Raw genomic sequence first — 19,775 nt, forward strand, 5'->3', positions numbered from 1 at the left:
TCTGTCTGCAGGGCTCCCGCTCCCGCACTGGCCTTGGAGGACAGGCAGGGCCGGCCCTGGCCCGCTGCCGTCCATCACCGGGGCCGGCACGTATCATTAGGCTTTGTGAGAATCAAAGATGTGAGTCATGTTTGCAAACAAGCCCCCCTCGCCAATCTCCGGCTGCAGCTGTCAGAAGGAGGGGCGGGCCGAGAGGCCTGCGTGCCCCGTGCTCGCCGGCCGGCCCTTTTGTAATTGTTGCCGCCGCCGGTCTCCAGGGGGAGAGCCGCGGCCAATAAACGGCTGGCCCGCGGTCAAGAGGAAACGATTTGGCCCCACTCGGAGGACGATTTACATCTCTGAGTGCCGGCTGGACGGCAGCGGGGCGGCCGGCTCGGAGCAGGCGTCCAGGCAATTCTTTCTTGGATCCCACCCTGGAATGAATCATTACTATTCTTGGACAGGAATGCGGCTCACCTCTGCGCCTCCTCCCTCTGGACGAGAGGCAGGGACGCCCGGATGCTGGAGACTCTGGCCAAGGGCAGCAGAGGACCTGGTCGCTGGGGGTGGGCTGGTCCCCCAGGGTGGCGTCAGAACAAAGAATGCAGGGCCGGAGTTGATTTCTGTCTGGGTGACTTCAGGTGACTTTCTGATGCTGTGTGGCTCTCGATGTCCCCGTTGGCCAAATGGGTCTAACTCATTTGCTCGACTCATATCGACTGAGCACCCGCTGTGTGCCAGGTGCTGTTCAGTGAGGTCCTGCCTCCACAGAGCCGATACTCCACTGGGACAAGAGAGATGTTGGCGGAGGAGGGAGTGATGTGGGGTTGGCCCTGTGTCTAGCAGATTTCAGACACTGCTGTCCTGGAATCATTATAAGTGGGGAGCCCCCCACTGTTGAAAGTGAGTGACAGGAGGAGTGGGGCAGGACAGGAGGGCCTGGTTGTCAGGGAGGCGGGAGCCATGGGAGGATGTGGAGCAGAGGAGGGATGTGCCTGACGTAGATGCTGGTGCGTGCTTGTCCAGGCCCTAGCGGAGGCACACTTGGCTTTGGCCTACACCTTGCCTTGTGGCACCAGGAGACCCCACTACTCCACAGCCTGCAGAGAGCCTTTTAAAAATGGAGGTTGCATTTCCAAGTCAGCTGAGCAGGATGGCGGGGTGGAGGGTGCACTGGCTTGAGGATTCAGACAGGCCTGGGCTGGGGAGCCTGCTGGCTTTGGCACCAGGGGCGAGTGGACCCCGAAAGCCCCCATCTTCCCCACCTGTGAAATGGGGCCATCAGACACTACTCCTCGGATAGATTTGCTGAAGAGGCCTCGGCCAGCAGGCTGTCACCGGGTGGCTTTACTGGTGTGTGGTCCCAGGGGTTGGGGTGGGGGCGTGGCCATCCCCATGACTGACAGAGGACAACAGGAAGTGCCTGGTCTGTGTCCTGGGGAGTGGCCTGTGTCCTGACCCCCGCCCTGGGCTCCCTTATACACTCACTCAGCCGAGCACTGCCTGCGTTTGCGAGGGGACTTGGGGATCCTGCGTGGTCTCTATTTGAAAGTTTTTCCTGGGAGAAAAGGAAGAGAAATGAAGGCATTTTTCACCCGGTGGGTGCTCTGAGATCTGGCCAGAGAGCTCGGAGAGTTCCAAGTGCTTTCCCCAGCAGCGCCCCATTCCTCCTCTTGGACAAAAGAGGAGGCTGAAGCACCAGGTCACACCCTGGTGCTGCCCGTCCCGCCAGGGTCTGTGAACTTGAGGCCCTGTCTCCCGTGCTCAGCAGAGCCGGGGAGGACACCCTTGGGGTCTGCCTCGGTCGGCTCTGGGTGTCAGGGTCCCCTTGGGCGCCTGCCCCACCGGGAGCGTGCCCGTGAGCGGATGCTTTCCTTCCTGTCCCGCGGGGGCCTTGACTGTGCTGTGTGGCCCTGGACAGGGCCAGTGGCCGTCCCTTGCTGGTGACCCTTCAGTCTGCCTTCTCCCGAGGCCTCAAACCCTGGCAGAGAAGTGGGACCCCCCCACCCACCCAGGGGCAGCGCCGCTGCGGGGCCTGCTGTGTGCCCAAGGCTGCTGCGTGCTGACACTGGGCTGGTGACAATTCCTAAGGTTGACTGAGTGAGGCTGCTGTGTGCTCTCTTCCACAGACAGACTGCTCTGCCTTCTGGATGCTTCCCATCCTAGGGAGAGATCCAGATAACCTCGAGGAATAACAGAGGACCCTTCAGGGGAGGGGACGGTTACCCGTTTGACAGTTGAGGAGACATGTCTGGGGAGGTTGGGTAATTTGCCCAAAGCCCCGGGTTGGACAGCTGAGCTGAGAAGTGAACCTGTGCTTCATTCTTGGTTGTCGCTGAAGAAGGTTGGGCTGAGTCCCCTGGGGAATCCATACCCATTTTACAGGTGAGGAAACTGACGCTCCGGGGCAGACTTAGCTTGCCCGAGGCCAGGCTGTGTTGATCTCGGTCTGCCTGCTGCAGCCCTCCATCCCCGGGGATTCCGGGGCCCGTGTGGGGCAAGGGTGACTCGGGCAGATGCCGCACAGCCTGGTCCGAGCCCAGCCCAGCGCTCTCTGCCCCTCTGACCTCTCCTCTCTGTGTTTGCTTGAAGGCGCAACGTGCTAAGCCTGTCTGCTGGGATCGACCACCCGGGCGCTCTGAAGTGGGACCTCGCACTCTGCCTTCTCTTCGTCTGGCTCATCTGCTTCTTCTGCATCTGGAAGGGAGTCAGGTCCACGGGGAAGGTGAGTCCAGACCCCACCCCTGGCCGGCCGCCCGCCGGGTCTTCCTGCTCTCAGAGGGGCAGTGGGCAGTGGTGGTGTACGGATCAGCCAGGCCCAGCCCCAGGGCGTCTGTCTGCCTCGTGCTCCTGCCGGTGCAGTTGTCCACAGTCTAAAGGCCAAGGTGCACCATTCCCGCCGCTTTCCTGTCTCAGGGTCTCCCAATAATTGCAGGCACTAGCAGGTCATGACTGCGAGTTAGGCACGGCCGGAGCCAGCCGGCGGTGGTGTTGCTCAGGCCGAGCTGTTCACTGCCACCGTGGCAGGTGGTCCGGGAGCAGGTGGGCGAGACAGGGGCCGTCACTACCTCGCATGCCAATCCCAGGGCGTGTCCTGGTATAGGCAGCGCCACTGCTGAGTCAGAGTGAACGGGCTGCAGCTAACGTGTCGGCTGCTGACTGCGCGGGAAGAGGTAGGCTGATGACTGTCACTTGCTCACAGCGCGATGTTAGCTGGTGACGGTGGTCCCCGCCCTCCTGGGGTCCCTGCAGCTGCGTGGCAGCCTGGATGCTCGTGATGGGCACACGGGGCAGCTGCCAGCGAGGCTGTCGCCTTGCAGCAAGGGTTTCTGTACGACTGGATGTTGGCAGTCACGAAATGCCCATGATAGCGGCAGCACCCCGTGCTCCCAGGCAGAGCCGGGTAGGAGACGCCGGCTGCGCCAGGGCCTTTGTGATGCTCAGGCCAGCAGGGCTTCTGCTAGGGTCAGAGCACCAAGCCCGAGCCCGCACGCATCCCTCCCCCCAAGTCCCGCCTTGGTTCGGGTGAAATGTCTAAGAGCAGCACTGCAGGGTGAGGACGGTGCCTCGTGGGGCGTGCAGGTGAGGGGTGGAGACTGCCGGGCCCCAGCACTTCCTCCAGCCGCCTGCTCACGGGGGCCGCAGCCCCAGGCTTGCCCAGGCAGAAAGCAGTGATTTTGTGGACCACCCCCCATGCCCTCTGCCCGTTTCCCGAGATCCTGAAGCACAAGCAGGAGACATCAGCAAGCTGCAACACGGCCGCCTGCCAGGGTGGGGCGTGGGGGAGGACACGGTGTCTGCACACCTCCTCAGAGGGCACTGGCATCTCCTGTCACTCCATCGCCTCCCCTGTCTTGGGAGCGTTCCGGTTTTTGAAAAGTTACCTGCTAGAGAGGCAGAGGAGAGAGCTGCTGTCCCCTGGCTTGGTGTCCCCGGGGTGGGGGCAGGAATGCCCGTATTGGAGCCATTATCAGGGTCCCCCCAGGGCAGCGGCGTGAGCAGGAAGCTGGAGTCGGGAGCTAGAGCTGAGCACCTGCTCCCCAGCACTGCGTCTCATGAGCTCTGTTTAAACGGGGAGGCAGCTGGGGCTCGGACAGGGTGCGTGATTTGCCCAGGGTCATGCCCTTGTCTGTAAAATGGGTGGGAAGGAAGGGGAAGGTGAAGCGGATGCCTAGCCCAGTGCCTGGGAGACTCCAGGAAACGCTCATCCGTGCTCCACTCTGCTCAGTCTCCCCTCCCAGAAGGGAGTCGGCACCAGTGCTGAGCGATGCTAGAGGCCCGGTCATTTATGTAACGCATTCATGTTCTGCAAGCCACTCTCCTGCGTGCCAGGTGCTGTGTAGGAATGGGGACGGGGACCTGAGGCGGTCAGCGAAACAGATAACATCCCAGTTGTCCAGGAGCAGACGGCCTGCTGGGAGGTGTCAGGATGAGATGAGGTGAATGGGAAAAATATCCAGGAGAGATGAGAGCTGCAGGGAGAATGGGTGAAGGGGGCAGGGCAGCCATGCAGGTCTCACAGAGATGTGAAGACAGCAAAGGGGTGATCGGGTGGGGAGAACAGCCAGTGCAAAGGCCCTGGGGTATATCTGACCCCTAGCTGATGTTGGAGGCTGGTGTCCACCAGAAACAGTGAGCAACCTTGGGCACACCGCAGGGCACGCAGGAGACAGGACCGAAGCCAAGCTGGAGGGTGCCGGCCACTCCTGGGGCCTGGTGGAGACGTGACTCCACAGTGGTCTCCCCGCCCTGCCCTCAGCAGCAACCTCCTGCACGGGCGGGCGTGGTTCCCAGAACAATAGCACGGCCTGGGCCAGCCCCGAGAAGCCAAGACAAACACACTCCGCTCCGGGGACTTCCTCGAGCTCTACGGCCGGCCGGCCGAGCGCTGCCCACCCGCCGGCACGCTCGCCGGACAGCCACGGCCCAGGCTCGGGGCTGCCGTGGGGGCTGGGCCCTTTGGCCGAGGCCCTGCTCCCCGTGGCTGCCACTGCTCCAGCTGGGATGGTGGAGGGGGGGCCTCGGACCTGGGTTCGTGTCACCTCCCTGAGTCACAGCTCAAGGATCCGAACCTGGCCTAGGGCAAGCCGTGGCTCAGTCCGTTCAGTAGGTGGTGATGACTACAGCCGGCGCCGGAGCAGCCGTGTGCAAGGCTTGGTTCTCGGTGCTGTGTATTAGCTGGGGAACTCAGTGTTTGCTGCTGGGTGCAGGTACGAGTCCCATTTTACAGATGGGGAGAGACGGGTCCAGCGAGGGCAATTAACTCTCCCAGTGTCACGTAACGTGTCAGTGACTGAGCTGGGATGGGAACCCATGGGAACCTACCATCCCCCCCCCAGCTCTTCCACCTCCTCGCCTCACTGTGGGAAGTCATGCAGCCGTGACCCTCCCTTGGTGTGGGCTTGGGCCCCCTGGGTGAGTGACAGCTCCATGCCCAGGCCCCTTCCTGTGCCCAGGGAGTGGGGGAAAGTGTCCTCTCACATTTCCAGGGCCATGGGCCCCTGGGCTTTTGGGCGGAGGGCTCAGAGGAGCCATGGAGCTTCGCCAGCAGGAGTGGAAAAATACCACGTCCCCCGGCAAGGCTGGGCCTCCACCAGGGGCCCACTGGCGGCTGGCACCAGCCTCTCCCGTGAGGATCCCCGGGGAGTCACGGAAAAGTTGAGAGAACGGCTCTCAGGAGCTTGTCCTCAGAGCAACAGACTGTGAAACAAGGGTGGCCTTCGGCAGGGCAGCCAGGGTGTGGCCAGTGTTCATTCTGGGGGCGGCAGCTCGTGCCGGGGCCCTGGTTCAAGTCCCAGCTCTGCTCCCAAGTCAGTTCCCTGTGAATGTGCACCCTGAGAGGCAGCAGGGTTCCTACTACCCACTTGGAGAACCCAGAGCTCCCCACTCGGGTCTGTGGGCAACAGCAGCACACACACCCACGATCCAGAGACCCTGAGACCAGTGGCCTGGCTGAAATCCCATGCCAGCACCTGACGGTGCTGGGAGTGACGTCAGCTCTCTGAGGCTTAGGTTCCTGCTGTGGGTAAAGCAGCACCTGGCCCAACCAAGGCTCAGCCTGGCTGTGGGGGATGCCGCCAGTGTACCTGTCACATCTGTCTACACCAGCCCGTCTACACCAGCAGCAGCTGACCCAGCCTTCACCAACATAGAGTGTTCTGGCCGCAGCTTGGCTGCTCAGCTGGCTTTGAAGTAGCTGCCCCTGGGGACCCCCTGGGGCTGCTCTCCACGGCTATTGTTCAGTAGCCCCAGTAGCCCCGGGTGTGGCCCACACTGGGCCCCAGAGGTGGGATGCAGGAAGGGACGGGCTGCCTGGTTTTCTTCCTGAGCTCTTTCACCCCTTCTGTGGCTTCCTGCTACCCCCTGCTACCTCCACGCCTTCTTGTCCTTGGGAAATCATGATGGTTTCTGGCCTCAGGACCAGAAGATAAGGGTGGCTGGGGAAACTGAGGCAGGGGACCAGTGGAGGCCGTTGGAGGAGGTGGCAGAGGCGGGGTCAGCGTCAGGCCAGACGGCAGGTGCATGACCAGGGTGGGCACCAGCAGCCTCCCGACTACACAGACCGGGAAGCTGAGCCCCAGCTCACCAGCTAGGATGATGAGGGGACAGGAGGCGGCGAGCGGACCCCAGGTCTGGGCAAGCCCCCCACTGACGAGCCTCTCACGCCCAGGTGGGGAAGAGAATCTGTCATGGTCTCCCTGTAAGCTTGAATTTGGCCCCAAGGGTCTCAACTCTGGCCCTTGGGGGCTCACTGCTCCCCCTGGTCTTTGGGAGGAGTTGTGAGCTGCCATGCATGCAGGCAAGGCTGCTGACCGCTGTGTGGCGCACAGACTCCCTGCCGCGCCCTGTCAGTGCCATGGGACCCCAGGCGGGAAGTGCGCCCTCTGCTGGCCGCAGCTTCCTCCCTTTTAAGATGCAGGTGTAGGAAACCTTAGCTGCACGGGCCGGGTCGGGGTGGGATTGCAGCACTTGGAATGGCATGGAGGCACACAGTACTCGCTCTGTAAATGCTGACGGGGTTGCTGGTCTGAGGGTGGCGGAGCCAGGCAGGACCTGGAAGCCTCCTTTTTGCTCTTCTAAGGCCCTTCGCTGGTTGTCTCTGCTGGGGGCGGGGTGGGGGGGCTTGTGTCTGGCGGGGAATTCTGTTGTGTTGGGAGTTGCCCTGCCAGCTCTGCCCGTCCGGCGCTGCCTGGTCACCCCTCCCCGTGGCCCCGCAGTGCCTGGCAGGGGGTTTTGAGCCTGCCCAGTGCCAGGTGCTGTCTGAACAGAGTTGCAGGCATCATCCCCCCTGGGCTCCTCGCCTCACCCCCTTGTAGGGGCTTTGGTTACCCTAGAAGCAACAGAGGTCCAGAGAGGTTAAGCCCCAGGCCCGGGCTCACACAGCCAATGCGTAGAGAGAGCCTTGTGGTTGCTCACAGCAGCAACAGGAACGCCGGGGGCTGCCCCTTGCCCTGGGCACGCTGCGGCTCCCTCCACTCTCCTGTGCCATGTTTCCCTGTCCACTGGCTCGAGTGCAGGGATTTGGCTGTCTCGTCCACCACCGTATTTGGGCTTTCGTCATGCTTGGGACATGACAGATGTAAATATTTGGAGACATTTTCATTTAATCTTGGTGCATGAGGTGGGGACTGACGGAACACTCAGGGTGCAGGCGAGGCAGCAGAGGCCCGGGGATGCAGAGTAGCCCACCCAGGGCCGCGCCGCCAACGCCTTGGAGTGCACGTGGCAGGGGCTGGCTGGGGCCCACCTGCGTGCCTCTCTCCCCGGCAGGTCGTCTACTTCACGGCCACGTTCCCGTTCGCCATGCTCCTGGTGCTCTTGGTGCGGGGCCTGACACTGCCTGGGGCAGGCGCGGGCATCAAGTTCTACCTGTACCCCGACATCACGCGCCTCGAGGACCCACAGGTATGGCGCGGCAGGGACGCATCCCCTCTCCCTCCCTCCCTCCTCCTACCCAGGGCCTGGCCGGCACAGGACAGGGCAGGGTGCACACGGCCTCACTCCGGGCCTGTGCTGGGCGCTCACGGATCTTTCCGGCTGTGTGCGTCTGTTCGTGCTGAGGACTCCTGAGGCTGCCAGGTAGGGGAAGTCTGCCCTGGGCACTGCGCCAGGTAAGGGAGCAAGGGACCCCTCCGACCAGGCTGTGCCTGCAGCGAGCGTGGCAGAGTCCGGGCCGGCACAGCCGCCAGCTTCCTTGGCGGGTGGGTGCTCAGCCACGAGGCCTCGGAGTTGGAGAAAACCCGAGATCTTTCGTCCCCAGCGCCCTCGGTCTTACTGGTGCCTCCCAGGGCCCTGGGTGTCTCACGGCCCCTTTCGCACTATCTTCCTGCCCCCGGCATGATGGGCAGTGGGGAGAGGGGTGTGGACCACATCAGGGCACAGCTGGGAAGGTAGAAGGTTCCAGAGAGCCAGGAGAGCCACTTTGCCTGCACGATGCTTTAACAGTCTCCCCAAGTCCATCTGCGGGGTCCCCAGACGATAACGGTGACAGTGACGAAAGCGGCCTGGACTTGGGGACACCGGGCGCCGTCTTCACTCTCTGAACTTGAGAAGCAGCCGTGCAGGGAGTGGGGCGTTGGAGCCTGTTTTGTAGATGTGAAAACGGAGGTTCCGGGAGTGGGTCGCCTCACCCAGGACCATCCAGAGCCCGGCCAGGGGTGTGGGCAGGGTGGGCCAGGAGGCCGTGTTTTGGTTCTGGAGCTTTCCAGCAGCTCATCAGCTCAGCCTGTTTCCCAAGGCACCTGGCTTGTAGCACAAGGGCTGCATCAACAGCGCACAGTCAGCACCCTCCAAGGTCCCGACCTGGGGCTGCTGCCTGGCGGCCAAGAGCCTACACCACCGCCTCCGGGAAGCCGGCTCTGACCCCTGCTCTCTCTCTCCTTGCCCCCTCCCCTCACCCCGGCAGGTGTGGATTGACGCTGGGACCCAAATATTCTTCTCTTATGCCATCTGCTTGGGGGCTATGACGTCACTGGGGAGCTACAACAAGTACAAGTACAACTCGTACAGGCAAGTGTCGCGCCGGCGGGCCTGGTGGACCCTAGAAATGATGATGATGTTAAGAAAACAGAAGAAGTAGGGAGCGTGGCTTCCTTGTGTTGTGAATTAACTTGCTCCCTGACATATGTGTAACTTAGGGACTGTATGCTGCTGGGATGCCTGAACAGTGGTACCAGTTTTGTGTCTGGCTTCGCAATTTTTTCCATCCTGGGCTTCATGGCACAAGAGCAAGGGGTGGACATTGCTGATGTGGCTGAGTCAGGTACGGTGGTATCGGTGGCAGTGGTGGTGGGCACTGCCACCTAGTGTGTAAGATGAGTACTGCAGGCATGAAGCCAGACCCCAGGGGGCTTGGGGGGGGGAGAGCCTGGTTTCTAAAATGGACCCCCCCCACCAAGATGTACCCCCTACATCAAAGAATATCAAAGCTGCATTTTGAACATTTTGTAGCGTGGCTCAAGGGGCGGCAGGAACGCAGGGGTGATTAAGCTGGGGACTTCCACTAGCTCAATGTCTTCTTCCCACCACGTCCCGGCAAGTGCCTGGTGCCGGTGACGGCAAGAACCTGCTGACTCGGGCCCAGTCAACACGGTCTTTGGGCACCCACCACCGCCTTCTCAGCCTCGGTCTTGTGTCTTTGCTTCTGGCACACTCCTGCTGAGAAGGCGCCCCCAAGGCCCTGAGCCTGCTCTGCCGGCACCTCGGGGGGGGGGGGGGGCAGGGGGTGTGACAGGGCTGAGGAGGCAGGTGAGGATGCACCTTTGGGCCGGCGACAGATCCCATGAGGGGTAGGTTGTGAGGACACCCTTGAGAGTGGGCTCCGGGGCCACAGCTGGGGTCCCAAGTTCCCCAGAACCCCAAGTCCGTATAGGCTGGGACCTCCGGAACCTGGGACCCTGCAGCCCCAGCAGGAGGTGGTCTGGGAGCCGTGACCATGGGAGTTAAGGGTCTTGCAGCACCGGGATCCTAGCGTCTTGCCTGGTCTCTCAGGGGTCTGGACTCTAGGACTTGTGGCGGCTGCTTCCAGTCCTGGCCTGCAGCAGCTTGAGATGGAGAGCCCTGGGCTCCCAGGACCGCCTGCCCCAGTCCCCCTTGGCAGCCTCTCTGCTGAGCACAGAGAGCAACTGGAGGAAGGTCTCGTCTGGCACGCTGCCCCCCTCCCCGTTTCTCACCACCTCTGGGGGCCACCTGGAGGCAGGCAGGGGCCTGGGGAGAGGGGAGGGGCAGGTGACTGCAGGGATCCTGGCAGGGCCCTGCCCCCACCCATTGTCTTTGGCTGCTTCTCCCCCCCCGCCCCGCCCCAGCTCCTGGGGGGAGAACCCCAGCCTGGGAGGGGCAGACAGCACCTGGCCTCAGGTGTCCAAATGTCTACTCCTCAGATGAGGAGGCTAAGGCCTGAGGATGGGGCCTTGCCTGGGCTGGCTAGGGTCAGAGTAGGGGCCTCCATACACCTGCCCTCTGTCTCTGCCTGCCACAGGCCGGACAGGTCCTTCTGCCGTGAGGCTGGCCCTTCTTGCCTACCTACCACACGCTGGCCATGCATGGCCACTCCCAGCCCTGTGGTGAGCTCGGGGCCACGGTGCTGGGCACCGTCTCAGGACCCCCACACCTCTCCACAAATGTCCATTTACCTTCCCTGAGAGCCCCCAGAGCCCAGCAGACACCAGGTACTCAGACAGGGCTTCCAGAAACATCCATAGCCGCCTGGGAGTTTGCAGGGAAGCTGTGAAGGGGCCTGGCACAGTTGACACCTGTCCAGCAGAGGGCGCGCGAGGCTGCACCCATGGACTGGGACTGCCAGGGGCACAGGTGACCCAGGTGGTGGGGAGGTAGCCAGCACCTGGAGTAGTCTCCTTCCGGGACAGCTAGATGCTCCCGCTACGTGTGGTCAGCCTAGGTTGTTTCCTCCACTTCAGAGACCTTGTCACTCAGTCCCCACCGTGGGCTCTGAACAGCTGGCACTCAGGGGCTGTTAGTTCTCGAATAAGCTTTTAAGGAGCACGGTTTTGAATGAGGTGATTACCCAGCTGCATGGCAGGCAGGGGCAGGGGTCGCGTCTCCTGGCTCCCTCTGGAGCTTGCCATGCACACATTTAAGGAGGCTGAGACGGGAAGGGCAAATGGAGCGAATCAAGCCCCCTGCGAGGACCCGGCAAGTGGGGGGCGGGGGGCTGGGGGCCCCATTTTACATCTGTCTCATGGTTGGCCAGACTGGATTCATCACTTAGGAGGGGGGGTGCACCAGTTAGGGCTTGAGCTGACACTCTTGGGGGACAGGCGGGGAGCCCTGCCCCGTGGAAAATGGATTCCTATTCAGTCTCTGGTTCCTGAATTTTGGGGTTCACAGGGTGCTGGGGTGAGAAGGGACAGACACTGTCCCTCACGCTCGCCAGTCTCGGGCAGTTCCGGGCTTGGTTAATGCCCATAGTGCACCTGTCCGGAAGCTTCCTGGACTTAATGCAACCTCCCCCCACCCCACCTCCCTCCCAGTCCCCGGTGAGGACGCGGCCTGCTGGGTTTTCTCAGGCCCCGGGGCCTCTGGGCCACAGAAGGAGCTGCTCCTCCCTGCCACGTTTCGATTGTTGACACCGCAAAAGTGTGCTTTCGAGTTCCGAGTTCTTGCGGAGTTAGTTTATTGGGTTTTTGTGGGGTTTTCCTCTGCCCTCTTACTGGCTTGGTTCTGACGTTCTCGGTTAGACATCTACCTGCCAGGTCTCCTCTCTCTGCTCCCAGCTCTGGGGCCTTGCTGGGCTTTTTCCTTGTTGGTTTTCCTTTTTTTTAAGTTCTTGGTGTCTCAGCCCTAGCCCCCAGGCCGAGCCCACGGGTCCCAGTGCTCGGCTGGAGGCTTGCCCCAGCATCCCCTTTCAGGCCTGTCGGACACAGATGAGGCCCTGTGCCCCCGGAATGTTCTGTTGGAGCTCCTTTTCTGATGCCCAAAGATAAATGGCGCCCCCACTCGGCTCCTAGGGGGTTCATGCAAGGTTACCACCTGCCCCTCGCCTTTCAGGTGGGGGAACTGAGGCCCTGGGAAGGCCTGGGCTGATGGGGAGAGAATGAGGACTGGCGTGCCGGCCTGCTGTGCTGTCCCTGTGCCTGCCTCCTAATGGGACGGCCCCCAGTGCCCAGGCAGGCCTGTGGACTTGCGCCGGTGGCCCTATAACCAGCCTGCCCCCCACCCCCCGCTTCCTCCCAGCACCCGACCCTGACATGACGGCTTCAGGGCAGCCCGGGCCCCAGGTCCCGCCCCAGATCAGCGCTGTCTGTCCTCATTGTGGTTTGCGTAGGGGACAGATGGAAAAGCAGGGCCCACCCAGAGGCGAGCCAGGCCTAGTGTGGGCCCCGGGCCAGGACTGAGACCTGGCTCCTCCCTGCGTCGGCCCAAGGGTCTGTGTGCCCCCTCCCCCCCAGCCCACCGCTCCTGGCTGAGTCGCTGATGTCCCTTCTCCTCCGTTGCGCCCCTCCCGTTTTCTCTCCCTTCTAGGTCCTGGCTTGGCCTTCATCGCCTACCCAAAAGCTGTGACCATGATGCCGCTGCCTACCTTTTGGTCCATTCTCTTTTTTATTATGCTTCTCTTGCTTGGACTGGATAGCCAGGTACGTGTAGGGGTGGAGCTGGCCCGGTGTGGGGATCGGGGTCGGGGTGAGGCCTGGCCCCCGGAGAACCTGCCCCTTCTATAAGCTGGGGGGAGGAGGTGGAGGAGGTGCAGCCCCCTCCTGACTGCAGGTTGCGTGCTTGGGGTCTGAAAGTAGGTGGCGCACAGACCCCTGTGCCGTCTAGGGCTGGGGCTCAGCTAGGCCAGTGCAGGGCAGCGCCTGGCTACCCTCCCCAAGTGCCCCTGCCTTCAAAGACTGCGTCCAGGGCGGCCCCCTGGCCTCTGAAGTGGGGAGCAGGGAGATTGGACGCTCAGGCGGAGGAGGGTCAAGATCAGAGTGGAGGACTTGGCAGTGCGGGGCCCCGGATTAACAGAGAAGACAGAAGGAAAACATTTGGGAGAAGGAAAACAAAACACTTGTGCGGCTGTTGATGGACTTGAGCCGTGTAAACAGGCAGGAGGGCGCCATTAATCATCACCAGCTAATGAGCTTGGCCTTGGTGGGAGCGGGGGCAGGCAAGTGGCTTTGGTGACTCCTTCCAGAATCTTAAAGAAAAAAAGGAAAAGCAGAGGTTAGTAAGTGATGAGGCCTGACCTTCCCGGGCTGCCCGGGCTTGGGAAACTACTTCCTGAGCCAGCAGAGGGGCCGTGCCTTAGGTATCCTCCCCTGGCCAAGGGCTGCCTGGCCACCAGTGCACTCGCTGGGGCTGGGACTGTGCCCAGTGCGGCTAAGGGACCCGCCCAATGCAGATCAAGCTAGAGGCCAGCCCAGGAGTTGAAACTAAATCCTGGACCCCTAGCCCTGTGCTGTGAGGAGCTGGCTGGTCAGGCACCCCAGAGCCTAACACGTGGGCTGGCCCTGGCCTTGGCATCTGTTTGCGTTGTTGAGCTTGGGGCAACGGGGAGGGAGAAGGCTCTGCAGATGCCAGAGAGAGGCACCGCAGCAGTGCCTGGCACTGTGCCGCCAGGGCTCATGCTGGGCTAAAAGAGCCACAGAGCTTCCAAGTGACCGTGTAAGCCATCTCTCAGTGGCCATGAGCTCGGTGAGCTTGTTCCAGAGCCACCATCGCTGTCCTGTGTGTTCAGAACCTTTCCCCATCTTCCCAAACCCAAACGCTGTGCCCCTGAAACATTATCCCTCAGCCCTGCACCCCGCTTTCTACGCCTTAGCTCTTAACCTGCAGCAGCCTGCAGCCTCTCTGTGGACATGCAGAGCTCCACGGCCAGCCTCGGGCAGGGTCATCTCCCAGGGACTGTGACCTCACTCACAGGGGCCCCTGGCTTAGGAGCATTGCGGGGTGAGCCGGGGTGGAGAAGGCACCCGGGAGGAGGCAGATGGCTGTTAATATCAGGACTGTCCAAGGGGACAGTGAGCAAAGAGCCCTAGAAGACAGCCTCTGACCCAGCCCCAATCACCATGCTCCCGGGAGTGCCCAGCCGCCAGCTGGCTCTGACAATATCACTTCTTTCTCAGCATCCCTGCTCGGTAAATGAGGCTCAGAGAAGTCGGCCCCACGGGCTGGTGAGACCAGGAGAGGCTGGGGAGGGGTGGCGCCCCCCAGAAGTGCAGGGAACTTGGACATGAGCAGGTCTGTGCCAGCGCTGGCTGGGCTTCACAGCGACATGGGGGCTTCCTGCCTTTCACTTCCCTGTCTGGGAAAAGCAAAGAAGCTTTGTTTTTCACTCCTTTTGAAGCTTGGCGTTGGGCCGCAGCTTTGCCCTAACTCTGTCGCTGTTTGGGTTCCAAACCTCTTCAGCTGATGCCAAATGGACCAGAAGTGAACAAGCCTGCCCTGCTCCTGGGGCCTTTCCCAAGCCTCTTGGGCACTTTCTGGTTCCTGGCCACAGCATCCTCCCCGCCCCCTCCAGCACAGGGAATGGGTGTTCTCAAGGGTGGGCCTCTTGTCCTGTGCTCCTGTCAGGGAGCAGGTGGGTGGTGCTGTCTGCGGGAATGCTGGGGGAACAGCCCCCTCCCAGGTCAGACAGCAGCCGATTGAGGGGGTCAAGGGCTGCGCCTCTCAACTGCTACAGGAGCCCCATCGCTCTTGGAGGCGATGCTGGATGCCAGGACGGTTTGGGTTCAGCCATCCAAAAATTTATTTCTTCTTAAGATTTATTTATTTGACAGGTTAAGTTACAGAGACAGGGAGAGACAGAAAGGTCTTCCACCCACTGGCTCACTCCCCAGATGGCTGCAGTGGCCAGAGCTAAGCCGATCCGAAGCCAGGAACTTCCTCTGGGTCTCCCACGTGGGTGCAGGGATCCAAGGACTTGGGCCATCTTCCACTGCTGTCCCAGGCCACAGCAGAGAGTTGGATTAGAAGAGGAGCAGCCAGAACACAAACCAGCACCCATGTGAGATGCTGGCACCACAGGCGGAGGCTTAGCCTGCTATGCCACAGTGCCAGCCTCCCAAAATGTTTTTAAATCGATGTATTTGGGAGGCAGAGGGACAGAGAAAGCTCCCATTCACTAGTTCTCTTCCCAGAATCCTGCAGTGGCCAGTGCTGGGCTGAGGCTGGAGCCAGGAAGTCAATCCAGGTCCCCATGTGGGTGGCAGGAATCCGATGACCTGGGCCATCACTGCTGCCTCCAGGGTTTGCATCAGCAGGAATGTGAATCAGGAGCCCCGGCGCTCTGATGTGGGATCTGGTGGGGGTGTCTTACCTGCTCGGCCAAGTCATCTATGATGAAACCATGTCCCGTGTGCTTGCTGCCCGTCAGCACGCACCTGCTCTGAAAGGCGTGGGGAAGCAGCGTGGTTGTCCCCAGGGGGCGCCACAGAAGTCGGGAAACCTCAGAGAGGGGGAGGGCATTGCTGGATCCCCGATGAGCCCTGTCCATGGGGTGGGGTTTCAAACCATCATTTCCTTTCTTTAAAAAGATTGCATTCACTGGTTCCTCACCCAAATAGCCACAATTGGGCCGGCGCCGTGGCTCACTAGGCTAATCCTCCACCTGCGGCGCCGGCACCCTGGGTTCTAGTCCTAGTTGGGGTGCCAGATTCTGTCCCGGTTGCTCCTCTTCCAGGCCAGCTCTCTGCTGTGGCCCGGGAGGGCAGTGGAGGATGGCCCAAGTGCTTGGGCCCTGCACCCGCATGGGAGACCAGGAGGAAGCACCTGGGTCCTGGCTTTGGATCAGCACAGCGCGCCGGCCATAGTGGCCATTTGGGGGGTGAACCAATGGAAGGAAGACCGATCTCTCCCTCTCTCCCTCTCTCCCTCTTTCTAACTCTGCCTGTCAAAAACAAAACAAAAAAACAGCCACAGTGGCCAGGGCTAGTCCAGGCCGAAGCCAGGTGCCTAGAACTTCCCCCAAGTCTCCCATGTGGGTGGCAGGGACCATCATCTGCTGCTTTCCCAGGCGCACTGGCAGGGAGCTGGATCGGCAACGTGACAGCCAGGACTTGAACTGGCCCTTCAGTATGGGATGCCGGCATCCCAGGTGGCTATGCTGTGGTGCTGGCCCCTGGGCCGTCAGTTTTAGAAGGAGGCCACCGATACCTTCAGACTGACTGAGGGGTACAGAGGTGGGAACATTGAGAAGGGCTGAGAGTCACCTCCTGTGCCTCTGGGATCCAGGGCTGGGCTCAGGGAGTCTGGGGCAGCACCAGGCTCCCACTCATGGGACCTGCGATTCCCCGAGGTTACAGCCTGCCATGTGCACTTGACTTGATCCCTGCCCTGCAAACAGAGATCCCCCAATGCCCACTGGGCAGGAGTGAGTGGTGGCTGAGTCCACCTGGGCTCTGCCCTTGAGGCCCCGATAGGAGCGTGGTGCTCCTCTTCCCCCAGGCTTCAGAGAGGGTGGAGACCAAAGAAGGGAGGGAGTTCACCATGCCAACGCAAGTGCCACCCTGCGTGCTAGGGCCGAGGGTCAGCCTGGGCTTCAGAGAAAGTCGAGCTGAGCCTTGGATGATGAGGGAAAGGTATTCTAGAGGTGGGAACAGTACGTGCAAAGCTGCGGGAGGGTGTTGTGCTTGGCGAGCCGTACATGGGGCGCACAGCTCAGGCTCTCGGGGCCGGCAGGCAGGCTCACCACTGGAGCCTGGAGGGCCAGGCCTGCTCAGTGAGACCTGAGGTCGGCCCCAATGCAGCTGTTGGCCCCTCGCTGCCCTGCGCATTCCTCCCGAGCAGTGGGAGGCGCAGGTGTCTGCCGCTCAGCGCCATCTTGTCCTCTCCCTCTCCGCAGTTTGTTGAAGTCGAAGGACAGATCACATCCTTGGTTGATCTTTACCCATCCTTCCTAAGGAAGGGTTATCGTCGGGAAATCTTCATCGCCATCGTGTGTAGCATCAGCTACCTGCTGGGGCTGACGATGGTGACGGAGGTAGGTGGCTGTCTCGCCCCACGTGGCACCAGGCACCGTCCCTGGTGAGGGCCTAGGCTACCCTGCTTAGGGGCAGCAGCTGGGTGAGAGGACCAGGGTGGGGTCATCTCCCAGCCCCACCCAAGTCAGGGGTCCCTCTGACCCAGCCACTGAGGCCTACAGAGGGGACAGCAGGAGGGAAGGCCTGGGACCCAGCTGTTGACCAGCCCCCAAGATGTCCTGCCACTGGCCATCCACTGCCCTCTGACCCTCCCTGGCCTGAGGAAGTGAACGCAGGGGGACCTTTGAAACCTTGTTCACTGCGGCCCTTCCCTGACCTGGCTGGGAGGCAGAGACACCTGAGGGGGTGGGCATATTCTCCAGGGGGTGGGCAGGGCTGTAAGCAGGGTCCATTTAAACTGCCAAGAGCAGAAGGGAGCCAGGGCGGGCGCAGCTCGCAGGAGGCCAGCCAGCGAATGCAGAGCCCATGCAGGCAGACCGACCCTGCCCTGTGCACATCCCCCCCGCCCCCGCCACAGAGCGCCCCCTCCCTCATGGAAACATCTTTTAGCAAAGCTTCCTGTGCAATTTCAGGTTGCTAGAGTCTCCCGTGCCAGCCACATGTGGCTTCTTGCACATCGGCAGGCCATCTCAATGTTGCCACAGTGTGTGTGTGTGTCTTACATCTGTCAAAGCCGAGGTTAAGCCTTTTATAAAAAAGAACCAGACATGTCTGGTCATCATCATGGCCTCTGCCCATTTTCTCCTGTGTGACGGACGTGCAGGGGCAGGTGTCTCGTGCGTCGAGCTGTGCACAGGCACGGAGTCAGCGCCACATGACGACGTCTTGTCCTCTCTCCTCCGCAGGGTGGCATGTATGTGTTTCAACTCTTTGACTACTATGCAGCTAGCGGTGTATGCCTCCTGTGGGTTGCATTCTTTGAATGTTTTGTTATTGCCTGGATCTACGGTGAGTACACATCGTCCCGTGTTTCTCAAGCTTCTCCTCGGGGCTTCTCTACCCCGACGCTTCCGCAGCCCAGAGTTCTCACGAGGAATCATTCCACGCGGAAGGGAGAGGCGCCTCCTGGAGCTTCTCTCCGGGCTGCCCCCTTGGCGCCGACACAAGCAAGGTCATGGCAGAGATGCCATGGAGCCTCCCTGGTGCCTGTGCGTTTGACAAGCACAGAGCCTGGCCATGCATGAGGTCTGTCTCGGTTGCCTGCCTGCTCTGGGGTTCACAAATGGCCATTTCGACCTCCTGGAGGCCTGGGGTTGGCCACGCTAGGATTCAGAATCCACCCAAGGTTGCCAAACAGAGGATGTCCGGCTGCATTTGATTTCCGGTCATTTCTGACGAGCAGGTGCCAGGGACGCCCTCGTGGGCCTTGAGCCCCTGCCGGGCCGTTCCCAGGGCCAATGCTGCTCTTGATCCTGTGTCACCATGGTGCCTCTCTGTCCCCCGCAGGCGGTGATAACTTTTATGACGGTATTGAGGACATGATCGGCTACCGGCCCGGGCCCTGGATGAAGTACAGCTGGGCTGTGATCACTCCTGTTCTCTGTGTTGTGAGTCTGTCCTGCTGGCTCTGGGGCCTGCCATTTCTACCTGGCAAAACCACCTTCGGGTCCGAGCCCGGTGCCGGCTCATAGCAGACCCGGCTCGCACGCTGCCCGGGACAGGTGGGGAGGGCCGCTCCGGTGGTTCCCCAGGGTTGAATTGGGAAGGAGTCGGGGCTTGTAGGGAGGAGAAGGCAGGGAAGGCATTGCTGCAGGGGAAGCAGGCCCTACAAGGCCAGGGAACCCCTCGATAGGAGGCTGTCTCCGGGCTGAGCTGGGAAGTTGTGAGAGCACAGCTTTTCCCGCCGCCCAGCAGAGCTCGTGTCGGGGTCAGCGGCTGAGATGAGGGGCTCCGGGGTGCTGAGTGGCTTAGAGGGGACATCCCGGCAAAGGTGCTCTCGGCTCTCCCAAGGGCGGGACACTTTGTGCTGGGGCCTAGGGTGGCAGCGCCCTTCCCACAGGGTCTCCCCCAGCCCCACCCCATCCCTGGGAGTCAGGGCCCCACCCCCAGTTTCCCAGCTCCCGGGCCAGACGCAGTGCACACTGCACTGCCCTTAACTGGGTGTGTGGCCACACGTAAACAAGCCACTTCCCTCTCTGGGCCTCTGCTCCCCGGCCCGTAGCACCGGGCAGTGCTAGACCGGCCCTGCCGTTTAATAAATGGTGCCTTTGCCTCCCAGGGGCAGAGTTTTCCCTGCAGAATTAAGTCCCAGAGCGCCTCGTCCCCGCGGCAGCTGGCACCTGCCCGGGTGCAGGGGCACCGCCTGGGGTCCCAGCCCACAGTCTCCATCTCACTTCTTGTTTGTCCCCGGGCAGCTCCTCTCACCACTGTGATGCTCCGTCTCCTTCTCTGGCTCCCCGAGGAGTTGGGTGGATGAGTGAGGCTGCATCCGGGTGCAGGGATGAAGTCCCCCTTGTGGAAGAGGAGTGTGACGTGGACAGGTCCGGTCCCGGCGGGTGGGGCAGGGGAGCTCCAGAGAGCCCCGGGCGGTTTCTCCAGGGAGTCATCTGTCCCAGCCCCACACGGCAGGACAGATGCCCTGGGGGAAGCCTCCACCCAGTGTTCTCCCTTCTCTCATCAGTGAGATTTTTAAGTGGCTCGTCCACCAAGCCTCTGTTATTTGATAAACATGTGGATTGAGCCAGCACCTCCCAGGCTGCACTGGAGGTGCTGTCACCCTAAGTTCTAGGGGCCAGGGACCCTCAGGCAGCCCCCAGCTTTTGGAGGTCCAGGCTGACCCATCCCCACTGCCCTGGGAGCCCCCAGGCCAGGTGCACACCCTGTCCCAAGGCTGTGCCTAGGGCTTGCCCTGCTGCCCCAGGCTGGGTAGATAGC

The 19,775-nt window shown here is 61.6% G+C and overlaps 1 protein-coding gene across 4 annotated transcripts in view; it reads left to right on the forward strand.

Annotated features, from left to right (window-relative positions):
- Positions 1-19,775, forward strand: part of SLC6A6 (solute carrier family 6 member 6) — a 70,007-nt gene that overhangs the window by 43,987 nt on the left and 6,245 nt on the right. For 3 of the 4 annotated variants that reach the window (XM_051851766.2, XM_051851767.2, XM_008260365.4), the window contains 8 exons: positions 2,572-2,704; positions 7,750-7,884; positions 8,885-8,988; positions 9,117-9,241; positions 12,460-12,572; positions 16,763-16,900; positions 17,747-17,849; positions 18,348-18,448. In XM_051851766.2, coding sequence (XP_051707726.1) covers positions 2,572-2,704; positions 7,750-7,884; positions 8,885-8,988; positions 9,117-9,241; positions 12,460-12,572; positions 16,763-16,900; positions 17,747-17,849; positions 18,348-18,448 — 952 coding nt within the window. Of the gene's footprint in view, positions 1-2,571; positions 2,705-7,749; positions 7,885-8,884; positions 8,989-9,116; positions 9,242-12,459; positions 12,573-16,762; positions 16,901-17,746; positions 17,850-18,347; positions 18,449-19,255; positions 19,382-19,775 lie in introns of all 4 variants that reach the window. The other variant, XR_517403.4, reaches the window with a different exon arrangement.

The sequence above is a fragment of the Oryctolagus cuniculus genome, chromosome 10, assembly GCF_964237555.1.
Source record: "Oryctolagus cuniculus chromosome 10, mOryCun1.1, whole genome shotgun sequence".
NCBI classification, from domain to species: domain Eukaryota; kingdom Metazoa; phylum Chordata; class Mammalia; order Lagomorpha; family Leporidae; genus Oryctolagus; species Oryctolagus cuniculus.